This window comes from Tasmannia lanceolata, unplaced genomic scaffold (genome assembly GCF_043159265.1).
Source record: "Tasmannia lanceolata isolate RefF3 unplaced genomic scaffold, GAP_Taslan_0.1 ptg000023l, whole genome shotgun sequence".
Taxonomy (NCBI): domain Eukaryota; kingdom Viridiplantae; phylum Streptophyta; class Magnoliopsida; order Canellales; family Winteraceae; genus Tasmannia; species Tasmannia lanceolata.
In genome coordinates this window covers 3,579,600-3,592,500 of record NW_027518700.1, presented here as the reverse complement: position 1 = coordinate 3,592,500, position 12,901 = coordinate 3,579,600, and the positions used below count along the sequence as shown (strand labels likewise).

Sequence of the window (12,901 nt, the reverse complement as noted above, 5' to 3'; positions counted from 1 at the left end):
GGTTCTAGGTTGTGTTTTTCCATCCTTTGTCTCTGTGCTTCATATTAGTTGATGACTTTGTAGAAGTAGTGTTCCAATATATGAGGGTCTAATGACTTCGATCTGGTCTTTTGGGCAACGAACTCTAAAATTTGATGCCACTAAGCGAATTTAGTCCTGATGTCCTAAATATACCAGTCAAACAAATTTGTAACCGTCAAATAATATATATATATATATATATATATATATATATATATATATATATATATATATATATATATAACTGTAGCTAGAATGAAGATTTTGAAAAGTAGGATGTAATTTTCTAAATGGTAAGACTTAAAAGACCTTCAAGAATTTGCCATTAAAAAATACCTAATTTCATATATCTAAAATATATTTGTCTTAAGTAATAAATTTGAATACGACACAAAATTTTAGAGGTTTGCTACTGTTGATTGCAAGCGATAAATTTCTGGTCGCTTGCCCATCCTCTCATGATACATGTGGTATGTCTGAATGGGGCCATTGGTGCTGTTGATTCTGACCTGTCTCTTGCTGAATGGAGATTTGGTTTGCTTGATCAAGGTCTGCAAGTATCTATTGGTGTAATTGTTTATTATTGCATGAATATTATCTTGGATTCAGCTCTTATGTTCCTTGGACGAGCTAACTACTAGATCTTAAAATATTTCTTGTTTTCTATTTTATATGAACTCCTTCAGAAAATTATTCAAAAGGAAAAGCAACGTAACGAACATGCAAAACTAGCAAGGGTGAAGCTTCTACATGAATGTGGAATTCTTCGCCATCGTCTTCAAGAATGTAGCGTGAATTTTCTTGCAGAAGAGGAAGATAATTTCACTGTTGATTCTTCTTCGCTATCTGATGCTTTGGATCTCTTAACAACTTCTGACAATCGAATCGGCCTTCTCCTTGCCGAGGTATTTTCATACTTTATCATGATCTTTTGTTTGTTTAGCATGTTATAACCGGCGGGTGTCTCATTCCTCAGCTCAACTCTGGTTAGATAGTTAGATATCTTATTTAGGCCTTATGATTTAACCGACACATTGAATTTTCAGCAAACACGTGTTTCGACATGTACGACATTCCTTTCGACCCTTGTAAATGTACTGCTAGAACTGTTAGACTTAAAGTGGGTGTGCCGAGACGTTATTGATTCGTGCCAAAGTGAAATACTATTTATTATCGAATATTGTGTTTACCTCCTCCAATATCATTAATTCTTAATTTAGGGAGATGATATTTTCACCCCCCCTGCAGTACGCATTCGCCTCCCTTATAACGTGAACAGCGGGCAACTTTAACTCTTTTTGACGTCAAATCACGTTAAAAGGGGGGCGAATGCGTACTGCCCGCGGGGGGGGGGGGGGGGGGGGGGGTGAAAATATCATTGCCCTTATTTTATTGTTAACTCTTTGTTTAACTCATCTTTAACTAATATTTGTTGTTATCATTTAGATCCACTGTTTCTCTAAATTTCAAATATAAGTACTCTTTACCATTTCATAAATAAAATATAATGTAACTACTCTTCTTCTGTGTTTCAAATAAGTGATTATTCAACCTTTTGTTTTTTAGATGTTGATAAATGCACACCTTATTTTAACCATGGCCGCCCCATTTAATGACTTTATGTGTTAAGAGTCAAGACTACCTTATTTAGCTAGCCCCTATAGAGTATGCAAGAAAACGGCCGAAAAAGGCGATTTAAGGTACGCTAACAAGTGCTAATAGAGCATTTTTGGCTTTTTTAAAATTCAAAGTGATGTTGTGAAATGCCTTAATGCTAAAACCCCTACGAGGGGGCGGCCCAGGAAATTGATGGGGCGGGGGCGGATTTATCATTACCGTTTTAGATTTGGAAGATTCACTGATGTCTTTCATATCAAAATTCCTAAACTTTAATTGCTTGGTTTCTAATAGCATACCAAAATTAGTACTAGCAAGTAATATGCAAGGTTTTATATTTCGACCGAAATTTCGGATTTTGGTCAATACTGAAATTGAAATCGATAGTAGCCGAAACGTCAGTTACATTATTTCGACCGTTTTACTGAAAATTCGTCCGAAATTTAAGGGATTTCACCGGGATTTATTCATTATTTAATATCTTCCTGAAATTTTGTACGGTATAAAATAATACTATATTTGATTTCGTTGGATTTCATCCGAAATTTCGGGCGCGGTGAGGGCCGAAACACATTCCGAAACTGAAATTTAAAACCTTGCATGGGAGTAGTGAGGGACTTAAAGAAGCAACCCGGGTTCAATCTATCCCCCTTTTTCTTCCTTCGTTGTTTCTCTTTATTTTTTCTTCTACACAACTCGGGTCGGTTTCGGGTTGAGAAAAAATTATGTTGGTTGGGTCGAGTCGACTCTGTTCGGCTTTAGGCAGAGGTCAGGCTCGGGTTGAGAAAAAATTATGCGGGTTGGGTCGGGTTCCCTTTTTGGGTTTAGACATGGGTAATGGGTCCAATCTGGTTAAGGTTGGAGTTGGACAAATGATCCCCCGAATTGCCGACCCAATCTGAGTTGCACTCCTAGGTGCACATGTTAGCAAAGAAAGAATGGGATGACTAAATGGGCCCGTATGGGTGGCGTTACTAATTAGAAAACCGATTTTCACATCATCAGAAGCCAACCCCAAGATTAAGGGAACCAACTTCCATTAAACCTTAACGGTATACTGTATTACAATAAACCCCAGAAGCCAACCCCAACATTAAGGGAACCAACTTCCATTGCCCTTATTTTATTGTTAACTCTTTGTTTAACTCATCTTTAACTAATATTTGTTGTTATCATTTAGATCCACTCTTTCTCTAAATTTCAAATATAAGTACTCTTTACCATTTCATAAATAAAATATAATGTAAGTACTCTTCTTCTGTGTTTCAAATAAGTGATTATTCAACCTTTTGTTTTTTAGATGTTGATAAATGCACGCCTTATTTTAACCATGGCCGCCCCATTTAATGACTTTATGTGTTAAGAGTCAAGACTACCTTATTTAGCTAGCCCCTATAGAGTATGGAAGAAAACGGCCGAAAAGGCGATTTAAGGTACGCTAACAAGTGCTAATAGAACATTTTTGGCTTTTTTTATATTCAAAGTGATGTTGTGAAATGCCTTAATGCTAAAACCCCTACGAGGGGGCGGCCTAGGAAATTGATGGGGCGGGGGCGGATTTATCATTACCGTTTTAGATTTGGAAGATTCACTGATGTCTTTCGTATCAAAATTCCTAAACTTTAATTGCTTGGTTTCTAATAGCATACCAAATTTAGTACTAGCAAGTAATATGCAAGGTTTTATATTTCGACCGAAATTTCGGATTTCGGTCAATACTGAAATCGAAATCGATAGTAGCCGAAACGTCAGTTACATTATTTCGACCGTTTTACTGAAACTTCCATTAAACCTTAACGGCATACTATATTACAATAAATCCCATTTTCTTTCTTTAACCCTCTCTCTCTCTCTCACCTTTTTTTTCTTTGTTTTCTACTTCTCATCCCCATTCCCATCTCTCTCCTCAAACCCCCTTTGAGAAGCTTCCCAAAAACGCCTTTCATCTCCAAACACAGATTTTTTAGGTCAGTCATTCCTTTGTTCCTTCTCTCTCTGATTCTTTTTGTAATTTGTTAGGGTATTTTCGTATCATTTGATCGAAATCCGTCGACATTGGAGTTATCTTGAGATTGTTGCATTAGGGTTAGGGTTTTATCGGTTGGGTTCCATTAGATTGTCTAATTCCATTGCAAATTCGGTCTCTGATCTTGTTGACTTAGCATTTTTGTTTCGGTTTCTTGGGGTTTCCTTTCTATAAGGAATGTAAGTTGTTTTGGCAGGATTGCTGCAATAGGGTTAGGGTTAGGAGTTGTTTATTCTGAAGATCTTTCTGTCATCTCTCGTTTGATTGAAGATAAAATGTCCACATTCAAGCTTGTTTAGGGACATGTCTTCTTGATTTTTGGAAGTATTGGGTGTTTTAGTTCTGTTAGTATTGTGGTTTCTGATTTCTAATAATCCATATCTTTTTTTTGTAGTAAAAGAGTGCTCGGTTTGGGTAGATTATTGTTTGGGGTTATGTTAGGCGATAGAAAGTGTTGTCGTCTTTTTACTCTCCCTACACTACAATGTCTTTTCAGTCTCTCTCGTCGTCGTTCGATAAGCTTCAAATTCAAGGAACACTAGAAGGGAGCAGATCCCAACTATTGTGATGAGGTAAAAGCATTTTAATTTTTTTTTGAATTTTGAACTTTCCATTTTCTTTTGTGATTAGATCCCTAAGATTAGATTAATTTGATAATTTCCATTCAGATATGATAGGAAATGTTCGAGAAATTTTGAGAACCCAGAAACCAACTCTTAAATACTTAAATCACGCTTGCAGAATAATTGGTAAAGAATCATTAACAAAAGGATGGAAATAAATGGCAAGTAACAAAAAGTGAATTAACTCATACATATAGGACCATCACCAGCCAAAGTATAGTCACTTTCATGTTCTCCAAATCCCTTGGATGAGAAAGAGGGCGAAGGAAATGGAGAGGTGAGAGATCGATGGAGAGAGGGGGAGCGACGAAACAATTAGGAATTGTGAGGAAGAAAAAAGAAGAATTCTAAATGTAAATTCACAGTTCTTTGTTTGCATAATTTCTAAATGAGATTTGTATATTTATTTTTCAAAAATATTGTAAGAGGTGTAAATATTTGTTAATTATCCATCCCTTAAGTTAAGTGACTCTCTAAGCTTCATGAGGCCAAAGTCCCAGCCTAATCGTCAACCATAAATGTAAGTCACCAATCCATCACTCGATTTTTACAGACTGCAAGTAGAGGAGCATGATGATGGGAGTGAACTATGTTGAGACAGGAGCCTAAATAGGCCAAGCTCTAGTCCCAAAGCATATAGTTGCAGATTGGGAATGATAATGAGCTCTCGGCTGATTAGAAAGATGGAACTATTGTTTGTTCCATCTATAAAAAGCAAGAGATCACTTAACAATATTTCTTTCTTTGTTGTTCAATGAATTGATGTCTTCTTCTGTTTTGTGGCATCTTGTGGATTGTATGAGCAAGGTTTTAAATTTCAACCGAAATTGAAATCGATAGTTTAGCCGAAACGTTACATTATTTCGATCGAAATTTCTAAATTTCGGTCAAGATTTCGTTTTCCTGAAATTTTGGTCCGAAATTTAAGGGATTTCACCAAAAAATCTTGGATTTATTCATTATTTAATATCTTCCCGAAATTTCAGCTGAAATTTTGCACGGTATAAAATAATACTATATTTGATTTTGTTAGATTTCGTCTGAAATTTCGAAATTTCGCAGGTATCGGTGAGGAACGAAACACATTCCGAAACCGAAATTTAAAACCTTGGTAATATGCATCGTTTTAAATTTCGACCAAAATTCGAAATTTCAGACCTAAATTTTGGATTTCGGTGAGGACCGAAACGAAAAGGTACCGAAACGAAATTCCCGTTCGAAAATTCCAGGAATTTAGTCAAAATTTGTATTAAAATAATAATTTTTTATTCCGTTAAAGAATTTCAAATGACCGAAATTTCGGGATTTCGGCTGAAATTTCAGTTTCGGATAAGTCCAAAATTTTAGCCGAAACCGAAATTTAAAACCATGGTAATATGTCATCAACATATATACCAAATGATGAACTTGCTCCCATTATTGACCTTGATACACACATACAATGATCTATAATATTTTTCTTGAACCCAAATTTTGTGATTATGCTGTGAAACCTTAAACAACACTACCTAGATGCCTGTTTTAAACCGTATATACACCTCTCAAGTCAACAAACCATACGTTCCGTGATCACTCTGTGAGACTTTAAATACCTGCTTTAAACCATATATATACCCTAGGAAGCACGGGTACTCTCCCGGGGCTCCCGCACCCGCACCCGCACCCGTGCGGGTACGTCCGGGTACGCCCCCCGGGTACATCCGGGGTACGTACCCCATTTAAAAAAAAAAAAAAAAAACTAGTTTTGGTGGTTGGGTGTGTGTCGGGTGCGCACCACGCGTACCCGACACGTCCTGCTTCTTCTCTTTCCTCTCCTGTACTTCCCTCTACTTTCCTGTACTCGGTATTTACATGTAAAAAATACTATTTTATTGTCCATTTACTTAAGATTTACATGTAAATAACGGAATACCCCCCTTTTGGATTTATTAAAAATAGTTTCAACACCAAAATCTAAAAGGAAAAAGTCAACTCTCCAGTTCTAGTACAAAATTCAAAGAAAAAGGGTCCGGTCAAAATTTTAACTTTCTTAACTTCCAAACGGTGGGGTATTTTTCAAATTTTAAAAATTCATATAATCTATTTTGTCCAAACATTATTAAATCCCAAAAGTCCGGTAAAAAAAATCTCATAATTTGGTCTCTAAAAATTATTCATCTTGTCAGGCACTGGTCAACACACTGGTGACAGACTTTTTTTCTTCTAATGAATGATGTATTGATGCCTCATGTTATGAAATATGGAACTTAATCACTTATGAAATGAAGAGTAATAATAGAATTTTCCATTTTGGTGATGTTATTGTTATTTGATTGCTCTACAATTTTTTTTTATAATTTTTATAAATATATAATAAAATATTAAAATGTATTATTATATTCGGCGTACCCGAACGTACCTGCACCCGGTTTTTTTGGCAAATCACGTACCCACGTACCCGTGTCGTGTCGTACCCGCACCCCGTACCCGTGCTTCATAGTATATACCTCTCAAGTCAACAAACCATATGTTCCTTCAACTTGAAAACTTCATGTTGTGTCATATAAATAACTTCGTGCAAGTCACTATTTAGAAAAGCAGTTTTAACATCCATCTGGCGTAGCTTCGGGTCAAAATGAGCTACGAATGCTATGACTATCTGTAAAGAGTTTTTTTTTGAAACTGAAAAGAAAGTCCCTTTGTTATCCATTCCTCTCTAAGTGTACCCTCGTGCAACCAGCCTTGCCTTATATCTCTCCGTGCCACCTTTGGAGTCACATTTGGTCTTAAATACCCTTTGCATGACTCCCTTCGGTAACTCGCTGAGTTCGCAAACTTGGTTCTTTTCCATTGAGAATGACTTCTTTCATGATTTTAAAGTAGACCGGTCACTTATTATGGCTAGATGAAAGGAGGTAGGATCATCATCCATCTGTTCATCATACTCATACTCATTTAAACCATATATAAACCTCTCAAGTCAACAAACCATACGTTCCGTGATCACTCTGTAACACTTTAATTACCACTGCTGAGATACCTGCTTTAAACCATATATAGACCTCTCAAGTCAACAAACCATACGTTCCTTCCATTCAACCTGAAAACCTTCAGGTTGTGTCATATAAACAATTCCGTGCAAGTCAGCATTTAGAAAAGCAGTTTTAACATCCATCTGCCGTAGCTTCAGGTCAAAATGAGCGACGAATGCTATGACTATCTGTAATGAGTCTTTCTTTGAAACTGAAAGGAAAGTCCCTTTGTTGTCCATTCCTCTCTGAGTGTACCCTCATGCAACCAGCCTTGCCTTATATCTCTCAGTGCCACCTGTGGAATCACATTTGGTCTTAAATACCCTTTGCATGTCTTCCTTCGGTAACTTGCTGAGTTCGCAAACTTGGTTCTTTTCCATTGAGAGTGACTCTTCTTTCATGACTTTATGCCATGAAGTAGACCGGTCACTTATTATGGCTAGATGAAAGGAGGTAGGATCATCATCCATCTGTTCATCATATTCACACTCAATCATACTCACGCTCATTCAGGTAAATTATGTAATCATCAGAAATGGTTGACTTTCTCTCCGTGATCTCCACAGAGGCTGCTCAATGTAGATTACCGGTATAAGAACTATAATCCCATTCTCCTCAATGATGATCTTTCTAGGCACTATTCTCCTTCTAAAGTCATCATATTCTAGAAATTTAGCGTTTCTAGTCTCTATGATATTGGTAAGTTACTAGGACAATAGAACATAAACCCTTTTATTCTCTCAGGATAACAAATGAGATAGTCCTTAATTGTTATAGGGTCTAATTTCCCTATTGGCACGCATTATTAGCACTTTCATTAGCTGATCTTCTCATGCGATGGTACCAAATCCCTAGTCTCCACAATAATGTCTTTCAGCTTCCACGGCCCTCTACTTTTATTTGATCCCCAAGATGAGGTATTTTTGGAGTTCCCTTCGATGATAAGGTGTCCCAATCTATGATTCGCAAACTATCTTAGCCCCCAAAGCAAAGCCCTTGCTTCCGCTTCGTTTGCATCACAAAAACCCGCCGGGCCCGAGAAAGACATCTCAACACCGCTCGTGGAGTCCTGAATCAAGCCTCCAATATTGGCTAGACTTGGGTTACCTATGGAACTTCCATCAAACTTCAGCTTGAGACAGCCCTCTGGCGGGGGGTTCCTTTTTTGACAAATTTTCTCATTTCGTCTTTTTTCACGTGTAACTAAATGCCAACTTCTAAGAATATCGCCAACACTATAGTTGGGATCAATCTTCTCTTTTGCCCAAGCGATCAAATCTAACCGGATTTCCATTGCTACTTGATCCCACCTCTTTTCCTTTTCTTTAAAAATCCTATTATTTATTTCATTCCAAATGTGCCAAATCAAAGCTTATGGGGCTGGCTTCCATAGTGTCATACCCCTGCACTACCGAACGGTCCACCGACCTAATGGAGAAGTACCTTCTTGATGGACTTTTAAAATACCCATTAGATTCCTAAAGTTTTTTAGCACAACCATCCATAATCTTATGGATGACGGTCCTCGCAAAGGCCACTACCCTTGGATGGGCAATGGGTTTCCAAATTTTACCTTGGCGAGATTCTCCCCTGCTGCCATTGTTCAACCTGTGGAAAAAACATTTGACAGAAAAGAGACACCTTGGGAATCAGGGACCACTCGCTACGGTTAGACTCAAACGGAGAGACATACCAAGAATTGAGTATGCCAAGTAAAGAAGAGAGACTCACTATTTCCTCAAAAACTATTTCCTCATTTTTGAGGTTTCTTCCAAGCCTAATATCCCAACCCACCTTTCCCACTCCCCTCCCCTAACCAAGTGGTCGCAGACTCTAGACTCCCTATGGGCAGCTAACCAGGAATGCATGGCACAAACTTGACTCCCCTAACCAATGATCCTCCCAAAAGCGTACCCCCTCCCCCTCCCCACTCTAAATCTAACAAGGGACTCAAATATGTTGTTAGCAGCTTCACTGAATGAAATGTTTGCAAAACGATCACATGTTATATATGTTGATCATATGGTATCAAAGTGCAAGACCTATGAAGGCCAAGTGGGAGAATGTTAGAAAGTTTCTGTTTTGTGACCTTTGTATCAGCATAGCTCTTGATTAGCAAGTGTTGCAAACGGCTATTGCCTTTGCATGCTTTTGGAGTTTTAGCATGTTGCTAAGGTAGCAACCGTGAGAGCGAAGATTGAAAGGGTTAAGCTTGGACAGAGAGAAGCTTCTCTCCATCTATGAATGCTAGTCATAGGTGCCTTGACATGCACCTAATGCAATACGAACTAAAGAAGAGTGATTTCTACGTCCAAGTAAGGTTTTCCCATCAACCTAAGTTAGACGGGAACTTAGGGAATTTGTAACGATAGTTGCGGGGGTGATGGAACATTATATTTACTATCACAACTTACAGCTCCCCCATGCTTTGAGTTTTATCCATCCTAATACTAAGTTTTTTATACGGAAATAAAACATTATATTTACGTAACTTAATAAATTTTTTAATATATTACCTGTTATAGTCATATTATTATGTAAAAACTTAAAACTTAAATTTCATTAAAATATATTGGTGAAGCCATTTCTTTTTTAGGTTTGCTGAATATATTCGTATTTATTCTCTACACTAGTACTTGTGCTCATCAACCTAATTTGCTTAGAAGTTGAAAGTGACCTTGGCGCTTAGAAGGCAAAGATGAAGGCAAGAATATCAATTATCTGATTGTGATGCGAACGAAGCGGAGGCCGGAGGCCTAAGCCCGTCTTTTCGGATTGCGTTGGCTCTCTCAAAACAACTTGGGCCTGCTTATTGTCGAGGGGGATTCGTATAATGCAATCGTCTGGTCATTGGTCGCTCGTGTGGGCCCTGGAAATTGTATAACTTGCTGGAGGAGATTCGCGATCCTATCCGGGAAATCCACCCTCAGATTTGTCACCGTCGGTGTTCAGCAAATGTTCAGGCTGACGAACTGGCAAAAGGAGGCGTTGATATCCTGAATATGCGCATTACCGTATTCAATTGCGAGGGTTTACCTTAATGTAATATCACCGGTGGCACCTCTTGTCCCCTGCATGTAGTCTCTTGCTTTGGAATAAAAGTTCTGTTATCTTTCAGAAAAAAAATAATCAAGCATCTGATCAATTGGGAGACGGTGTCCCTCCCAAAAGTCGAGGGCGGCCTATGACATGAAAATCTTTGATGGGGAAGTGGCTCTGGCGCTTTGGAGAAGAGAGAGATGCTCTTTGAAGGAAGATTATTTCTAGCAAATATGGGGCGTCCAGGGAGTATTGGGTAGAATAGGTAGAGGTCGAGGTTCGGGAGCATGGAACTCAGTTTTTATGGTGTTTAATAATTTTAATCAAGGGATTAGGTTTAGGGTGGGGGATGGGAAGAGAGTGGGGTTTTGGAGTGACATATGGTTAGGGGTCTGTTCTTGGTCCCATGCTTTCCCAAGCCTCTTTAGTTTGCTTCCAATAAAAATGCATCAATGTTTGAATCCTATAAATGGGTAGGGGGTAGAATAGTTTGGGACATTACCTTCGATAGGAATCTTAGAGGCCTTGATACTGATTGTTTTATTAACCTTCTCTCTATGCTGGAAGAGCATTTCATTTCTCAGGCTAAACTGGATTGGCGGATTTTGACCCCAGGCACAAGAGGTTCCTTCTTGGTCAAGTCGTTTTCTAGGTTCCTTGGTCACCCTTTGGGTGCTTCCTTTCCATGGAGTAAGGTTTGGAACCCTTTGGCGCCCACACAAATCTAAGCCTTTTGCTAGATGGTGCTATGGAACAAAATCAATACGCCTGACAGAATCAAGGAGCGAGGCATTAGCATGGCGAATAGGTGCATCCTATGCTCAGGGGCGGAGCTACATGTAGCATAAGGGGGGCAGTTGCCCCTGTAGAGTTGGGCCAAATCCTTAACAGACTCCACGGAGGCTGAGGTTCGGGCTATCCACCTTGCATGAGCATATATTTAGGGAGCAGATGGAAGGTAAAATAGAGGTGGAAGGTGATTCGTCTAATGTTATTTCTTGGGTTCAAGGTAAGATTGTAGGTCCTTGGAGATAGGTAGGTTTTTGGATGAAATTTCTGTGATGTATGATGATAGATTTATTTCTTTTGTCCATATTCCTAGAAGTGACAACAATCTTGCAGTTCGATGGGCCAAATCAGGGGCCTTGCGGAATTCCTTGTATGTTGGGCAATCTTTACCGGCTGACTTGCACTTGTAATCTTTTCTCTTTTAATATAGTTATCTTTTGCTAAAAAAGAAGAAGTTGAAAGTAACCAACTGTCGTTAGTTCCCCAATTGAGGGTCTTCTATTCTTTAGCTTCTTTATGTTGAGAAAATGGAGCAGATATTATTTTTTCAGTTCAAATAGCCTGTCTGAATAAATAATTGTAGTGCTGCGGAAATACTCTTGCGTTTATGCTAATGTTTTTGGTCTATGAAAAAAAATGTGTAGGCACAACTACTAGCACAAGACGACGAAAGTGCCATTATTGCTGCTGTGGAAAGAAGTCAGGGCAATGATCCAGATGATGAGGTGAGAAAAATGCTAACGGATATTTTCATAGACAATGCTAGACTGAGGAAACAGGTGAATTCCATTATCCGTTGTGCTCTGAAAACAGTCGTTAAACCTGACAAAGAAGATGGGGAGGAAACCCATCCTAGAAAGACAGTATTAAACAAATTCTTAGAAAGATGAGGTGCGTATATATTGTAGTCTATTGTAAATTGTCTTCACGGAATAATGAAGTTTGATGAGCCCCTGTGGGAAAAAAGAAATGAAAATCATCTACAGTTTGTAATTGTGACTGATCACCTCTTTTGCACAATGGTGATCGTATTTTATCAAATAAAAAGTAGAAAAAAAATGAATAAAAAAGAGCACTCCAAGGGGCTTATCTCATTATCTAATTCTCATTTTGAGTTCATGATCATGTTTCTAATCTTTTACGAAACAGTTGGATTTGTTCATAGGGTGTGATTATACCATCACAAATGAATTGAATTCCATCAGAATAAGCTTGCTTGGGCAAGAGCAGAAATGAGATGATCCTCATGTTGCATCCCTGTATTTTTACACAAGCAGCTCAAGGCATGGTGGTTTAAGCCACTCTCTACAAAAGTTGAGATATTGGGGCTGATCTTAGGCTAGCCCTTGGGCCTTTTGGCATTAGATTCTCGTCAGTGTCTGCATTACTCAGGCCTACATTTACATTCACACTTTCACTTAGTTCATACATGCTCACTTTCATCAAAATTGAAACATTTTATCACTGACTAGCTTTCTCGTTAGCTCATTTTTCTCCTGAACATCTCAAAATCAGGTGGGCAGCAAGATTATGAATTAACCTATCCTTAATCTGTTCTGTTAACCATATAGTCTGCTTTCTAGAAATTTGATGTGAATTTCTCTTAAAGCCACAGGCAATGGTCATATGCCTTCCTCAACCATTGGCTCATCAGTCTTTCTTTTAAGTCCGTTTGGTTGCACTAAAAATTGAGAAATCAAAATGAAAGGACGTATAGATTTTGTTTGGTTGCTATTTACTACTCACATTACAGTCCTTAATACCTGGGGACTTTT

General features: G+C 38.2%; 1 protein-coding gene across 1 annotated transcript in view; it reads left to right on the top strand.

The window, feature by feature from the left end:
- The window catches only part of LOC143855677 (Phox (PX) domain-containing protein), a 30,311-nt gene extending 18,090 nt beyond the window's left edge, over nt 1–12,221 (top strand). The window contains exons 9-10 of the mRNA XM_077365743.1: nt 708–926; nt 11,771–12,221. Coding sequence (XP_077221858.1) covers nt 708–926; nt 11,771–12,016 — 465 coding nt within the window. The 3' untranslated portion in view covers nt 12,017–12,221. The remainder of the gene's footprint in view (nt 1–707; nt 927–11,770) is intronic.
- Nucleotides 12,222–12,901: the final 680 nt, after the last annotated feature.